Source organism: Scyliorhinus torazame, chromosome 6, assembly GCF_047496885.1.
Source record: "Scyliorhinus torazame isolate Kashiwa2021f chromosome 6, sScyTor2.1, whole genome shotgun sequence".
Lineage (NCBI taxonomy): Eukaryota > Metazoa > Chordata > Chondrichthyes > Carcharhiniformes > Scyliorhinidae > Scyliorhinus > Scyliorhinus torazame.
In genome coordinates, this window is record NC_092712.1 from 38,536,380 (window position 1) to 38,550,904 (window position 14,525).

A 14,525-nucleotide genomic window follows, 5' to 3' on the forward strand; every position below is an offset into this window, starting at 1 on the left:
CAAAGTTAATTGATGAGGGAAGGGCTGTAGATGTCATATGCATGGACTTCAGTAAGGCGTTTGATAAAGTTTCCCGTGACAGGTTGATGGAAAAAGTGAAGTCGTATGGGGTTCAGGGTGTATTAGCTAGATGGATAAAAAAACTGGCTGGGCAACAGGAGACAGAGAGTAGTGGTGGAAGGGAGTGTCTCAAAATGGAGAAAGGTGACTAGTGGTGTTCCACAGGGATCCGTGTTCGGACCACTGTTGTTTGTGATATACATAAATGATCTGGACGAAGGTATAGGTGGTCTGATTAGCAAGTTTGCAGATGATACTAAGATTGGTGGAGTTGCAAATAGCGAGGAGGACTGTCAAAGAATACAGCAAATATAAATAGATTGGAGAGTTGGGCAGAGAAATGGCAGATGGAGTTCAATCCAGGCAAATGCGAGGTGATGCATTTTGGAAGATCTAATTCAAGAGCGGACTATACGGTCAAATGGAAGGGTCCTGGGGAAAACTGATGTACAGAGAGATCTGGGAGTTCAGGTCCATTGTACCCTGAAGGTGGCAACGCAGGTCGATAGAGTGGTCAAGAAGGCATACAGCATGCTTGCCTTCATCGGACGGGGTATTGAGTACAAGAGTCGGCAGGTCATGTTACAGTTGTATAGGACTTTGATGAGGCCACATTTGGAATACTGCGTGCAGTTCTGGTCGCCACATTACCGGAAGGATGTGTTCCCGTACCAGCCTCCCCGAACAGTCGCCGGAATGTGGCGACTAGGGGCTTTTCACAGTAACTTCATTGAAGCCTACGTGTGACAATAAGCAATTTTCATTTCATGCTTTGCAGAGGAGGTTCACCAGGATTTTGCCTGGTATGGAGGGTGTTAGCTATGAAGAGAGGTTGAGTAGATTAGGATTGTTTTCGTTGGAAAGACGGAGTTGAGGGGGGACCTGATTGAGGTCTACAAAATTATGAGAGGTATGGACAGGGTAGATAGCAACAAGCTTTTTCCAAGAGTGGGGGTGTCAATTACAAGGGGTCACGATTTCAAGGTGAGAGGGGGAAAGTTTAAGGGAGATGTACGTGGAAAGTTTTTAACGCAGAGGGTGGTGGGTGCCTGGAACGCTTTGCCAGCGGAGGTGGCAGAGGCGGGCACGATAGCATCATTTAAGATGCATCTAGACAGATGTATGAACGGGCGGGGAACAGAGGGAAGTAGATCCTTGGAAAATAGGTGACAGGTTTAGATAAAGGATCTGGATTGGCACAGGCTGGGAAGGCCGAAGGGCCTGTTCCTGTGATGTAATTTTCTTTGTTCTATGGACCTCCATGTTAACCTAGCTCTGGAAACGTGGATCATCTTCGTTAATGGTACATTGATCCAGTTTGCAGCTCTCTAGAAAGACCATGGTATTCATTTCCATTATGTATAAAACACAGTTAGCTATGCATAGTCAGCAGTCATAGAATTCAAGCCCAAAGTAAAACTCGTAGAATTCCATCTAATAAAAATGGAATCTGGTTTATTCAGTCCCCATAAATCACTGGCCCGAATGTCAAGCCTTAAATGGCAATTAATCTTGCGTTGTTGTCAAACAATGAAAGCTAATGTGACCCAAGGTGCACATCCTCACAGGAGATCTGCTAGTGACAGTAGAGGGCAGGAGAATGCAGCTCAGTAGTTAGAATTCGATGCCAGATTCAGTGATCTCACCACCGTAATGTCCAACTGCTGGGGGTGGGCGTTATGTTTCCACAGCTGGAACGGCGGCTCAGTGGTTAGCAAACTCTGTGGGGAGTTTGTACGTTCTCCCCGTGTGTGTGCGTGGGTTTCCTCCGGGTGCTCCGGTTTCCTCCCACAGTCCAAAGATGTGCAGGTTAGGTGGGATTATGAGGATGAGGTGGGGAAAGTGCTCTTTCAGAGGGTCGGTGCAGTCCCGAAGTGCTGAATAGCCTCCTTCTGCGCTGTCGGGATTCCATGATCTACGACTTCTTAATCTCATAATCTCGTTAGCTGATGAAAATAAAATTAATTTTCAGTTTGGAAATTTTCAATTGCAGCCCAGTCTCAACAGGTTCTTAGTTAGGAGGCCGTGGCAGAATGATACTGTCACTGGGTTAGTAATCCAGAGGGATAGGCTAACATGCCGGGGACATGGCTTCAAATTACAGCTGGTAGAATTTAAATTCAATGAATGAATATGAACCTGTTCCCAGTCATGGTGGCCATGGCAACTATCACTGACGTTTGTAACCATCCATAGAATCATAGGGCGCGATTCTCTGGAACCTCGGTTAAATACTCCCGCCAGTACGAAGACCAGAGTGATTCCCGCTGGCGCAAGGAATGATCCTGACGTGACGAGCACTTGGATTTTTTTTTTAGCTGAATCGGCTTTTCTGTGTCATTCCATGGCACACCCTACGGGATCTGCATTGCAACTGCGAGGAGTAGGACCTATCTCTCTGACAGGACTCACGCTCCGATCTCAAAAAGCTGCTGTAGCATTTCCCCCGCCCCAGATTACTGGCAGGGCGCCACCCCATCCTAATCGCTGGCAAGGGTCCCCACCCCTCAGTATTCGCCTTCAGCACCCCCATCCCCTAGTGCCCTCTCTTAATCCTCCCCTTACTCCTCCAGGGCCCCCTTCAGTATACCCCCTCTGGCCTCCCCTTCAGTTCCTCCTCTCTAAACTCCCCGCACACCCCAGATCCTCTTCAGCCATCCTCTCAGTAACCCCCCCACCCTCCCCCAGGCCCCCCCCTTCAGACCTCCTCCCTCCAATCAGGATTCCCCTCACCCCACAGGCCCAGTCAATGCCCTCATTCACCCCATATCCTCAATACCCCCTCACCACCCTCCATTTCCCTCTTCAGATCTCCTCCCCCTCCCCAGAATCTCCTCTCACCAACTGCAGGCCCCTCTTTCTCCTTCTCAGCTTCCCAGAAAGCACAGCTGTGGGGGTTTCACCTGTACTTTGGAGGAAGCATTTCAGATCAAAGTGAAAACCTTATTAAAAAAAGCTGTGGTTTTTCGTCACAGGCTTGGAGGGCTGAAGGGCCTGTTCCTGTGCTGTACTTTTCTTTGTTCTTTGTGTGGTGAATGTATAATTACTGATAATTCACCAGTGCACTGTGTTATGTTATTAACCCTGTGGGCTCTACCTTTGGGCCGTTGTGTGGCTTCACCCACAGGGGATATGTTGGGGCATGTACGGGCTCCGCCCATGGCTCCACCTCCTTTGCAGGAAGTATAAGAGCTGCTGACCTGCGGGGCCGCCTTCAGTGTTGTACCAGTCATAGGCAGGCTCAGTTCTAAGCTGATTAAAACCACGGTTTACTTCTCCACGTGTCTTCGAGTGAATTGATGGTCGCATCACTTTGTTTGTTCTTTGTTAAGAGAACACCTCCTCCCCTGAGTTAATGGATCTCTGCAGAGCTACATAAATAAATAACCTGAATTACTGCTTTGAAATTGCCTCGACCTGTCAATCACAAACCTTTCAGCAGGAAATGCAGTGTGAAATTGAATGTGACCAATGTACTTGAAAGCTTTTCAGCTTCTAGGCATAAGCAGTGCTGTCTATACTTTAAATGGCAATGAAACTGACTGCGTGTAAACCATTCCAAAGGTTTCCACCACTTTAAAGGTCTTCTTACCTTCAGCTCAAAGACCTTTAAACGTGGCATACATTCAGACTTTTTGAAGGGTTTAGGGGCACAGATTGGGTCACTTTCACTGTACCATGAGGGACATGTACTGAGGTTCTGAGTGACTGTTTAATTGAGAGAGGACCAAAACACTTTCATTTTACTGAGCAAACTTTAATATTTACACTGAGTGACCGTTTGATGCGTTTAAAGGCTGCAGATGGGCAGGAGAGCTAAAAGAGGCCCATCCCACGGAAGACTCCTGACCTGAGCCCTTCCAGCTCAGCACAAACCCCCCTGATTCCCATCTCCCATAAAGGACCCCCGTTGGCTTCTGGAGGTAATTCTTGGGAGGGCACATGCTATTTTGCGACCCCTCGGACTGCAGCCCGCCAGCTCCACACTCCCCAATTCACGCCAGCGGGATTCTCGGCTGGGGGAGGGGGGTTAGCATCCCAGCCGGTTAGTGAAAGGTGCATCCTGCTCATTGGATTTAAAATAGCCCATTCCCACCTGGTTGGGGCGGGGAGCCGGGCTGGGACATTGGGAAACCCGCTATGGTATTGGGGCGGGCACGGTTATTCGCGACAGGCTTACCGCCCAGCACGAATCCCGATTTTGCCCCGTCGCACGAAACTCCGGCCGATCGGGACTCCTGCTTCTCGCAGGCGACCTGGGGAATCTTGGCCGTAGAGTTTTTACAGCACAGAATGAGGCCCTTCGGTCCACTATAAATGCGCCGGCCATCAAGCACCTATCCTAATCCCATTTCCCAGCACTCTGTCCGTATTCTTGTACACTAGGGCGTTTCAAGTGCTCATCGAAATGCTTCTTAAACGCTGTGAGTGTTCCCGCCTCCACCACCCTTTCAGGCAGCGAGTTCCAGATCCCCACCTTCCTCTGGGTGAAAACGCTTTTCCTCAAATATCCTCTAAATCTCCTGTCCCTTACCTTAAATCTATGCCTCCTGGTTATTGACCCCTCTACTAAGGGATGAGTTCCTTCTGATCCACTCTATCTATGTCCTTCATAATTTTGTACACCTCAATCAGATCTTCCTTCAGCCTCCTGTGCTCTAAGGAAAAGAACCGCAGCCTATCCAGCCTCTCTTCACAGCTGCAACTCTCCAGCTCGGGCAACATCCGGGTGAATCGCCTTCTCATCCTTTCTAGTGCAATGAGGACCCCCAGATCCCTCTGCAACGGAGCACCCCGAAGTCTCTCCCCATTTAGATAATAAATTACCTTCCCATTTTTCCGCCCAAAATCCTGGACCTCACTTTCATCCACATTAAACTCCATCTGCTACATTTTGGCTCACTCTCCTAACCTATCTACATCAATCTTTAAGGTTCCTATTTCCTCAATGAACTTACTGTCCCGCCTATTTTTGTGTCATCTGCAAATTTGGCTACAGAACTTTCTATCCCTGTATCCAAGTCAGTAATATAGATAGTAAATAGCTGGTGCCCAAGGACCGAACTCTGTGGCACCCCCCCTAATTACACCTTGCCATGCTGAAAACAACCCATTTATCCAGACTCTTTGTCTCCTGTCCGTCAGCCAGTCTTCTATCCAATCTAAATGACCCCTAATCCCATGTGAACTAACCTTGTCAATTAACCTTCTGTGCAACACCTTATCAAATGCCTTCCAGAAGTCTAGATATACTACATCAACAGGATCCCCATTATCCACTTTGCTTGTTACATAGTCATAGAGTCATCGATGTTTACAGCATGGAAACAGGCCCTTCAGCCCAGCTTGCCCATGCTGCCCAGTTTCTATTACTAAGCTAGTCCCACTTGCCCGCATTTGGCCCATATCCCTTTCTACCCACCCTTGAGCTGATGCATTTTGGCAGATCAAATCAGGACAGGACCGACTCAGTTAATGGTAGGGAATAGGGAGATTTACAGAACAAAGAGATCTAGGGGTACAGGTTCATAGCTCCTTGAAGGTGAAGTCGCAGGTGGACAGGGTGGTGAAGAAGGTGTTCAGCATGCAAGGTATTATTGGTCAGAATACTGAATACAGGAGTTGAGACGTCTTGTTGAAGTTGTACAAGACATTGGTAAGACCACACATGGAAAGCTGTGTTCAGTTATGGTCACCCTATTATAGGAAGGATATTGTTAAACTAGAAAGAGTGGAACTCTAGCAAATTAGTCAAACATGATTTGCCCTTCCTAAACCATGCTGACTCTGATGGATAGTGTTTTGACTTTCCAAATGTTTTGATATTACTTCCTTGATAATTGATTCTAACAATTTCCGAACGACTGATGTTAAACTAACTGGTCTGTAATTTCCGACATTCTGCCTCCCTCCCTTATTGAATAAGGGAGCATTTTTCCAATCCACTGGAAACTTTCTCGTATCCAGGGAATTTTGGAATATTCTAACCAATGGATCCACTATCACCGTTGCCACTTCCTTTAACATCCTAGGATGTAGGCCATCTGACCCGGTTGACTTGTCTGCCCTCAATCCCAAAGGTTTGTTGAGTACCTTTCCCGATTGATGTTGATTGTTCTAAGTTCCTCCCTTTCTATAACCTCTGAATGGCCCGTTCCTATATGAATGGTGCTAGCGTCCTCCCTCCCTTGGGAAAACACTGCAGCCAACTGGCCCATGTAGAGACAAACACTGAAACTTGGTTCAGCATCTCCTGAGGAACATCTACTTCAACCTCGCAATATTCAATGTGCCCAAAAAAAGGCCAGAGAAAGCATAGCTGCAGAGGTTCATCAAGTGCTGGAGGTTAGGCCACAGCTAGAGTATTGTGTACAGCTCTGGAATCCACATTACAGGAGGGATGTGATAGCGCTGGAGATGGTGCAGTGGAGATATACCAGGATGTTGCCTGGGCTGGAGAGTTTTAGCTATGAAGAGATTGGATAGACTGGGGTTGTTTTCCTTAGAGCAGAGGAGACTGAGGGGGAAACATGATTGAGATGCATAAAATCATGAGGGGCATAGATAAAGTAGACAGTGTGATGTTCCTTGTATAGTTCTCCAAGATAGCTAAAAGTCATAGTGTTGTATTTAAAACAAAGCTAGTTTTATTACGCTACTTTAAATGATACGCACACTCTACTAAGCAATAGCTAATAAAACAGCATTAAATCTGTGCTACAGTAATCTATAATGTCTTTCTAATGCAACTAACACTCTTTCTCAACCGCTCACTATCCTTCTCCTTAACCTTCTCCCAGAAATGCTTAGAAATGTAGTCTTTTATGAGACTACTCAGTGATGCCATCTAGTGTTGAGATACACGGACATCATGTTGTTAACCCTTTACATTCCTTAGATTATACATATCATTACAGACAGGAAGAAGCTTTTCCCCTTGATGGAGCGATCAATGACCAGGGGGGATAGATTTAAGGTTAAAGGGCAGGAGGTTTAGAGGGGATGTGAGGTAAAACCTTTTCACTCAGAGGGTGATGTGAGTTTGGAACTCAGTGCCTGAAAGGGTGGGGGTGGCAGTATTTAGATGCACACTTGTGATGCCAAGTCATACATGGCTATGGGCCAAGTGCTGGAAAATGGGATTAGGATAGGTGCTTATTTTTGATCGGTGCAGATGCGATGGGCTGATGGGCCTTTTCTTAGTTTCAGACTTCTCTGACTCCATGACTAACAACAGGAACTGCCTGTTCTGTGGCTATGCTGACCTCGCATCGGATCCTTTCTGCATGAGAAGATCCACAGAAGATAATGACATCACTTATAGCTTGGTCATACTTCACTAATAATGGACGGAATTTTACCTTTCTTTCGCAGAGTGCATTCGCGGGTGGGAAAAGCAGCATTAAAGCCACCGGCATCAATGGCGGCTTCCCTGCTGTATTGCTGGGAACATAATGCAAAAAACTTTAAAGATTGAGGCGCCATTTGTAAAGGCAGCGTCAGCACTCAAAAGTCAAAATGGACCCCCCCCCCCCCTCCCCATGCAACAAACCCCCTCCCCATGACGCTCCCACCAGCACCGGCTCTGGCACTACCCAGGCACGACTCTCTCCCACCTGAGCTCTTCTGGGAGCTCTGCCCGCCAGGTGCATGCTGTGGGAGACACACCAACGTGAATGGGGGCGGGGGAATGATCAGACACAGAGGCCTGATAATGAGATTGAAATTTATTATAATGGTGGTCCCGACATTGAATGTTGAGATTCATGTTATGTCACTGCCGGGGGGGGGGAGCAGGGACAATCACGGCGAGACTTCCTGCCAATGTGAAATGCGTGACCTCTCAATCCTGTCTCTAAACCTGCTCAATTGGGGGGGGGGTTACTAGGTTACAGGGATGGGATAGGCTTAAGTAGGGTGCTCTTTCTAAGGGCCGGTGCAGACTCGATGGGCCAAGAGGCCTCCTTCTGCACTGTAAATTCTATGATTCTATGAATAAGAGCGGGTGTGGAAAATCCTGGCCGAGGAATCTACCAGCGTGATACATATCCCGTGCTTGCTGCCCTTCCTACATTCCAACACTAACTATACTTTGGGACAGTCTTAGGTTATGAAAGGCACAATAATTGATACAAGTTCTTTCTCTATTATTTGTGCCTGATGTTCATTTCCATTGACTTTAACGTAACTGAATATCCTTCTGCTCACAGATCAAGGTGAATCTCTACTATCAGTTGCTTCCAGCTTTCGAGAAATTGGATATTAGTATCGTGGTTATGTTACTGGATAGAGGCCTGGACCAATGATGTAAAAGATTAAGTTCAGGCCCCACCATGAATTCAATAAATAAATCTGGAATAAAATGCGAGTCTCATTAATAATGATCAGGAAACCACTGATCATTAGAAACCCATCTGATTCGCTAAAGGCAGGGCAGGGGACTGAGCTAGCCACATGAGAGCAATGTGTGACCCTTAACTACCCTCCGAAATAGTATCAAACAGCCATAGGGGGAATTAGCACTGCGGATGTACCTACACCTGCAACAGTTCAAGAAGAGCAGCTCACCACGACCTTCTCGAGAGCAGCAAATGCTGGTCTAGCCAGAAATTCTCCCATTTCAAGAAATATTAAAAGAAATCGGGTGGAACTTTCCACTGGCACGATTTGTCGCTCCCGCCAGATACAATGGACTTTTGAATGGTTCGCTGCATTTTCCAGCCCTGACCTCTTTCCATGAGGGAGCCATGAAATTCAGCCCTATCTCTTCTGTAGGAAGCAGTGGTGCATTTGAACAAGTTGCAACACATCCAACGCAACGGGTACAGTAAAACAAATACAGATTGAGGCTCAGCCGGAAGGGAGCTCAAACATCACACTTTTATTAAAGAACACAAATTTCGTCAAACTCTAAATATTTGTTTCCAGAAACACAAACAAGAAATCAAATCACAGGGATGGGAGTAAGGGAGAGAATTGGGAAGCTGGGATCACTGCAAGCATTTACTTATCAATGAACGTGTTTTATATTTGACTGACATTAATTATTAATTTCAATTGGTTCTTCTTTACTCCTTGTGAACCCAATCAGGAGGAGAGTTGGGCCTGCGGTGATGTGCTTGCAGCCCCTACTCCATCCTCCTTCATCGAAAACGCCAATCCTCAATTCAGCACCATCTTAAAATACCCAGTGCTCAACTGAGCCAAGATTGGAAGGGGAAATGGCCAGTTAAGATCAACTTCATCAGGGATATTCCAGAGCATCCTCAAAAATATTCTTCTCCAATAACGTTGGGGGAACAAAGCTGATTGGGCGAAGGGCTTTAACCAAAATGGCACCTCTGCTAAGGAACTGAACAGATCAATGGCTTGGTTTACGTCTCGCCCAATTAATTCAGAAAATCGAGGGTTCACACTCCACTCCAGAGACCTGCACGCATAATCTAGACTGACACCGCAGTGCTGACCTGCGGGGGAGTGCTGCACTCTCTGCGGTGCCTTCTTGCAGATGGGACGTGAACGCAATCCCCATCTGCTGTCTCGGGCTGGGGGCGGGCTGGGTGGGGAGGCGTGTGTAAGACCCCTGGCATTATTGGTGAAGAACATTATCCTCAGTGTTTCAGTTAGCATTTGGACCCCAAGCAATGTCACTTAAAAAAACAAGACAGCCATCATTGCACGGATGTTTGTGGGAGCTTGCTGTGCACAAATTGGCTGCTGCATTGCGACAGTGACTACACCTTGATTGTAAAAGCACTTTGGGACATTCTGAGGACGTGAAAGTTGCTATAAAAATGCACGTTCTTTGTTTCTGATTGGTTTTGGTCAACGGGCAATCTGGTCTCCTCAGACGAGTAATTATACTTGACCTTCCATCCCTGCCCGCTCGCGAACTGATGGTCAGCGAGCACAGCAAAGAAGCTGCCACTCCCTGAAGGAGCCGGCTGACCAGGAAGCAATGATCTGGGTCGCTCGGGAAAGCTGAAGGGATGGGTTCAATCCTGCCTGAGGTAAAGAAGATGCCGCTTGTTAAAACTTAAAGCAGAACTCATTCCTAAATGCGTGTTTGCTGAAAGAAGCATCCATATAGTAAATAGGCGATGCATAATAATGAATAAAACAGAAAATAAGTGAGATAATCAAAAAGGTCTCTCAATCCTGGAGGAATGCGACAAAGAAGTTGAGACCCAGGTCCTTTTCCTCTGACGGCATTAAATCTTCTTGCCATGATGCATCACAGGTCAAATTCGTCAAGGCAGCAAGTGAGTAATCTGCAGTTCCCAGCAAATCATTTGTTTACAGTCCACAGAGAGAACATACAAACATCCTTATGGAATAACTTAAAAACACTTGCATTACTACTGTCCTACCTCGGTAATACAAGTCAAATGTATTTTCCAAATATCTTTTTGGTTAACTTTTTTTTTTAATGTAGCAGTCGGTGGTATTCTCCCTTCTGTGTCATTCACTCTCCCCCTGTCTCTCCCTTCCACCCCGCTGGCCGGTGTACCATGCCCCGTCCCTCTGAACAGACAACAGACACCATTCCTTGGGAGGGTGGGATGAGGTCCATGGTGTTATTACATCCCCCGCCCCCCCCCCCGCACTCCCTCAACATCCGCAGGGTCAACAGTCCCGTCGGAGACTGCCCACCACCAGGCCCGCACGTTTTTTGGACCACCCAGTAGCGGGTGCAGTTGAGCCTCCGGCCTACTGCCGTTAATACGCGGCAACCCTCAATGCTCGCGGCCCTCGATGCGGGGCGACAATGAGTATTGCTGTGAATGACTTTGGTCGCTGGAACGGAGACATGATGCGGCAGGCACATCGAGGCAGCCATGTGATCGAGTCGGTGATGCCGATGGTTGTCTGAGGTGACAAGGGGAAGGAGGCTCACCGGTCTACTGCTAAATCGGATAATTACATGCTTGAATAGAAAAATATTAGATATAATAGTAAATTTATGAAAGACCCATAACATTGGAAATAAGTGTTACATTTGCTACCGAAGTGGTGATAGTTTATAATGCAAGATCATACATAACCAGGAAGAGACACATCACTATAATGATATTTCAAATAAATGTGTACAATCAATCAGTATCGCGCAATTGTGATTAATGATAACCCCGTAGCTTGATTTCTGCTCCCAGCCTCGTATAGTATCAGTGTCATCAATGTTACTGGCACAGCTTTCTGCAGTCTCTGTAGTTTAAAGCTTGAAGCTAAAGCTGTCAGAACCAATGTCCAAGGTCAGTCATGTCATGTCCTCTGATCTGTTGCTGAAGAAATTAAGCAAAAACAAGTCTTTTCAGTTTCTTACCCTCCGACTCTAAGGTACAAAGGGATTGACTGCATTTTTTTTCATGTAATGAAGACATTTCAAAGCTGTGTCTTTACACTAAGGACTCTCTATCTTTGTCAAGGCCTTTCTTAGTATCCATTTGCCCATCAGATTCTGGGTCAATGAGTTTCACTTCAATGCTTTCACTCACAGCTCCAGTGACGGTATTATAAGATGGAGGCGATGACAAGGAGGACATTGTCTCTGATCCCTCGAACTCGGGACCAAAATGCTCTTTGATCATCGCTGCGATGAGCCCTTCTTTCTCTGGGGCCTCTTCTACAACAATGTTCACGTCACTGGTTCGGTGGCGATACATGAAAGATGCGTGCTTCAAGGAACGGCGCAGCAAGTGCCTCCTGAACGCTCGCTGAATAATGACAACAGACACTTCTTCCTGTTTCCTCCTCAGCGTCGTGGTGATTGGCTCGTAGGAGATCTTTGAGGGGTTGGCTGCCATGAATTTATCCTCCATCTGCAGCTTGAGGGCGTCCATTTCCCCCGACTCCCCGAGCACCCGTTTGGTGAAAGCAAAGAGTATGTCCAAGCAATGAATTCTGTCCCCGCTCACCATGGGCAGGTCCATTGCAATCAGCTTGATTTTATTTGGCTTGGCCACGCGGAGGGGCTCCTTCAAGGCATCTGCAAATTTCGAGAGTGCCGAGTACTCGATGAACTGCGTCGCCTGGGAGTCAAACTTCTCCCACACTTCATAGAACATCTCAAAGTCATCCTCGCTGAGGGGCTCGGAGCTTTCCTCTGTGGCCACACTGAAGTTCTCCAGGATAATGGCAATGTACATGTTTACCACTATCAGAAACGAGACGATAATATAACTGACAAAGAAAGCAATCCCGACGGACTGGTTTCCACAGTTCCCTTTTATAGTTGTGCCTGGGTTATCCTTCTTTGGGTCACAATCTGGGCTGTCAGAATTGAGAATGGGACTCAGGAGGCCGTCCCACCCTGCCGAAGTGGTGATCTGAAAGAGGCAGATCATGCTGTTTCCAAAAGTCTGGAAGTTGAACATATCATCAATACCGTCTTCCTGCTTCACGTAGGCAAAGTTTGCCATTCCGAAAATGGCGTAGATGAACATGACCAGGAACAGGAGGAGGCCAATGTTGAACAAGGCAGGAAGTGACATCATTAGGGCAAAGAGCAATGTCCTTATTCCCTTTGCCCCTCTGATCAGACGGAGAATGCGTCCAATGCGAGCCAGCCGGATAACTCTGAAGAGAGTAGGCGACACAAAGTATTTTTCAATGACATCTGACAGCAAAATACCTGGAGGGAGAAAAAAAATCCTAGTGTAAACAAACTAATATCTTTCATGAAATTATGGACAACACCTTGCATTTTTATAGCGCCTTTAAAGTAGTTACAAACACCCCGAAGGCGCTTCACAGGACTCTCTGATCAGACTAAATTTTGACACTGAGCCACGTAACTTAGACATGTGCTTGGTCGCAGAGCGGCGACCTAACGGAAGAAAAGGGGCAGAAAGAAGGAAGGGTATCGGGGCATTAATGCCGTGCGACTGTATCAGAATTTGACTGACAAGAACCAAAGTCAAATTACTTACACATCAACTGCATTGACTTAAAAAGAAAGCACTTGTATGGATATAGCACTGATATCGTTCTCAGGTGGGTCCCAGTATCACCCCAGACATTGCAGAACATCTTTCACATATAGGGTGTGCTTCATCTCCGACATCTTATGGTCTACATTGGTCAGCTCTTTCATATCACCAGCGCAGACATAATGGACTGAATATCCCCCATCACTGCTGTAATAATCAATGATTCCATGATGAATAGATTAAAATATTATTGAGCTGGAACTGGTTTTATTCTAACCACTTTAGTCCAGTGGACACCTCTGAGTAAACCCAATTCAGGGACTTCCAAATATTCTATCTGTTTTCTTGTCCACGTTATCACCTTGGCCCTCCTTGCACCTTCAGAGGTTCCTCAATAATGCACTGCCAGGTCCCTCAGCTGTTGCAGCCCCTGCAAAATGGTATCGTCCTGACTATCCTGCCTCTCTTTGTTATTTCTCCCACTTCCCATCACATCTTGCCATGTGCCATCCATTTCACCAGCTTGCCCTCCTGAAGTCTGCTGCTATCCTTTTAGTTTACAAAGTTCATAGAATTTACAGTGCAGAAGGAGGCCATTCGGCCCATCGAGTCTGCACCGGCTCTTGGAAAGAGCACCCTATCCAAGGTCCACACCTCCACCTTATCCCCATAACCCAGTAACCCCACCCAACACTAAGGGCAATTTTGGATACGAAGGACAAATTAGCATGGCCAATCCGCCTAACCTGCACATCTTTGGACTGTGGGAGGAAACCGGAGCACCCGGAGGAAACCCACGCAGACACGGGGAGAATGTGCAGACTCCGCACAGACAGTGACCCAAGCCGGGAATCGAACCTGGGACCCTGGAGCTGTGAAGCAATTGTGCTATCCACAATGCTACCATGCTGCCCCAGACCTGGGGCGAAATTCTCCGTAAACGGCGTGATGTCCACCGACTGGCGCCGGAGGAATTTCCGCCCCGCCAGCTGGCGGAAACGGCCTTTGTTGCCCCGCCAGCTGGCGCGGAAATGACATCTCGGGGCGGCGCATGCGCGGGAGCGTCAGCGGCCGCTGACAGTTTCCCACGCATGCGCAGTGGAGGGAGTCTCTTCCACCTCCGCCATGGTGGAGACCGTGGCGGAGGCGGAAGGGAAAGAGTGCCCCCACGGCACAGGCCCGCCCGCGGATCGGTGGGCCCCGATCGCTGGGCAGGCCACCGTGGGGGCATCCCCCGGGGCCAGATCGCCCCGCGCCCCCCCCAGGACCCCGGAGCCCGCCCACGCCGCCTTGTCCCGCCGGTAAGGTAGGTGATTTAATTTATGCCGGCAGAACTTCGGCCCATTCGGGCCGGAGAATCGAGCGGGGGGGCCCGCCAACCGGTGCGGCGCGATTCCCGCCCCCGCCGAATTTCCGGTGCCGGAGACTTCGGCAACCGGCGGGGGCGGGATTCACGCCAGCCCCCGGCGATTCTCCGACCCGGCGGGGGGTCGGAGAATGTCGCCCCTGATCACTACTTAATACATTGCCAAGTTC

General features: G+C 47.8%; 1 protein-coding gene across 3 annotated transcripts in view; it reads right to left on the reverse strand.

Annotated features, from left to right (window-relative positions):
- Positions 1-8,921: 8,921 nt before the first annotated feature.
- The window catches only part of LOC140424757 (sodium channel protein type 1 subunit alpha-like), a 702,944-nt gene continuing 697,340 nt past the window's right edge, over positions 8,922-14,525 (reverse strand). For all 3 annotated transcript variants that reach the window (XM_072508138.1, XM_072508136.1, XM_072508137.1), the window contains one exon: positions 8,922-12,691. In XM_072508138.1, coding sequence (XP_072364239.1) covers positions 11,457-12,691 — 1,235 coding nt within the window. In that variant the 3' untranslated portion in view covers positions 8,922-11,456. The remainder of the gene's footprint in view (positions 12,692-14,525) is intronic.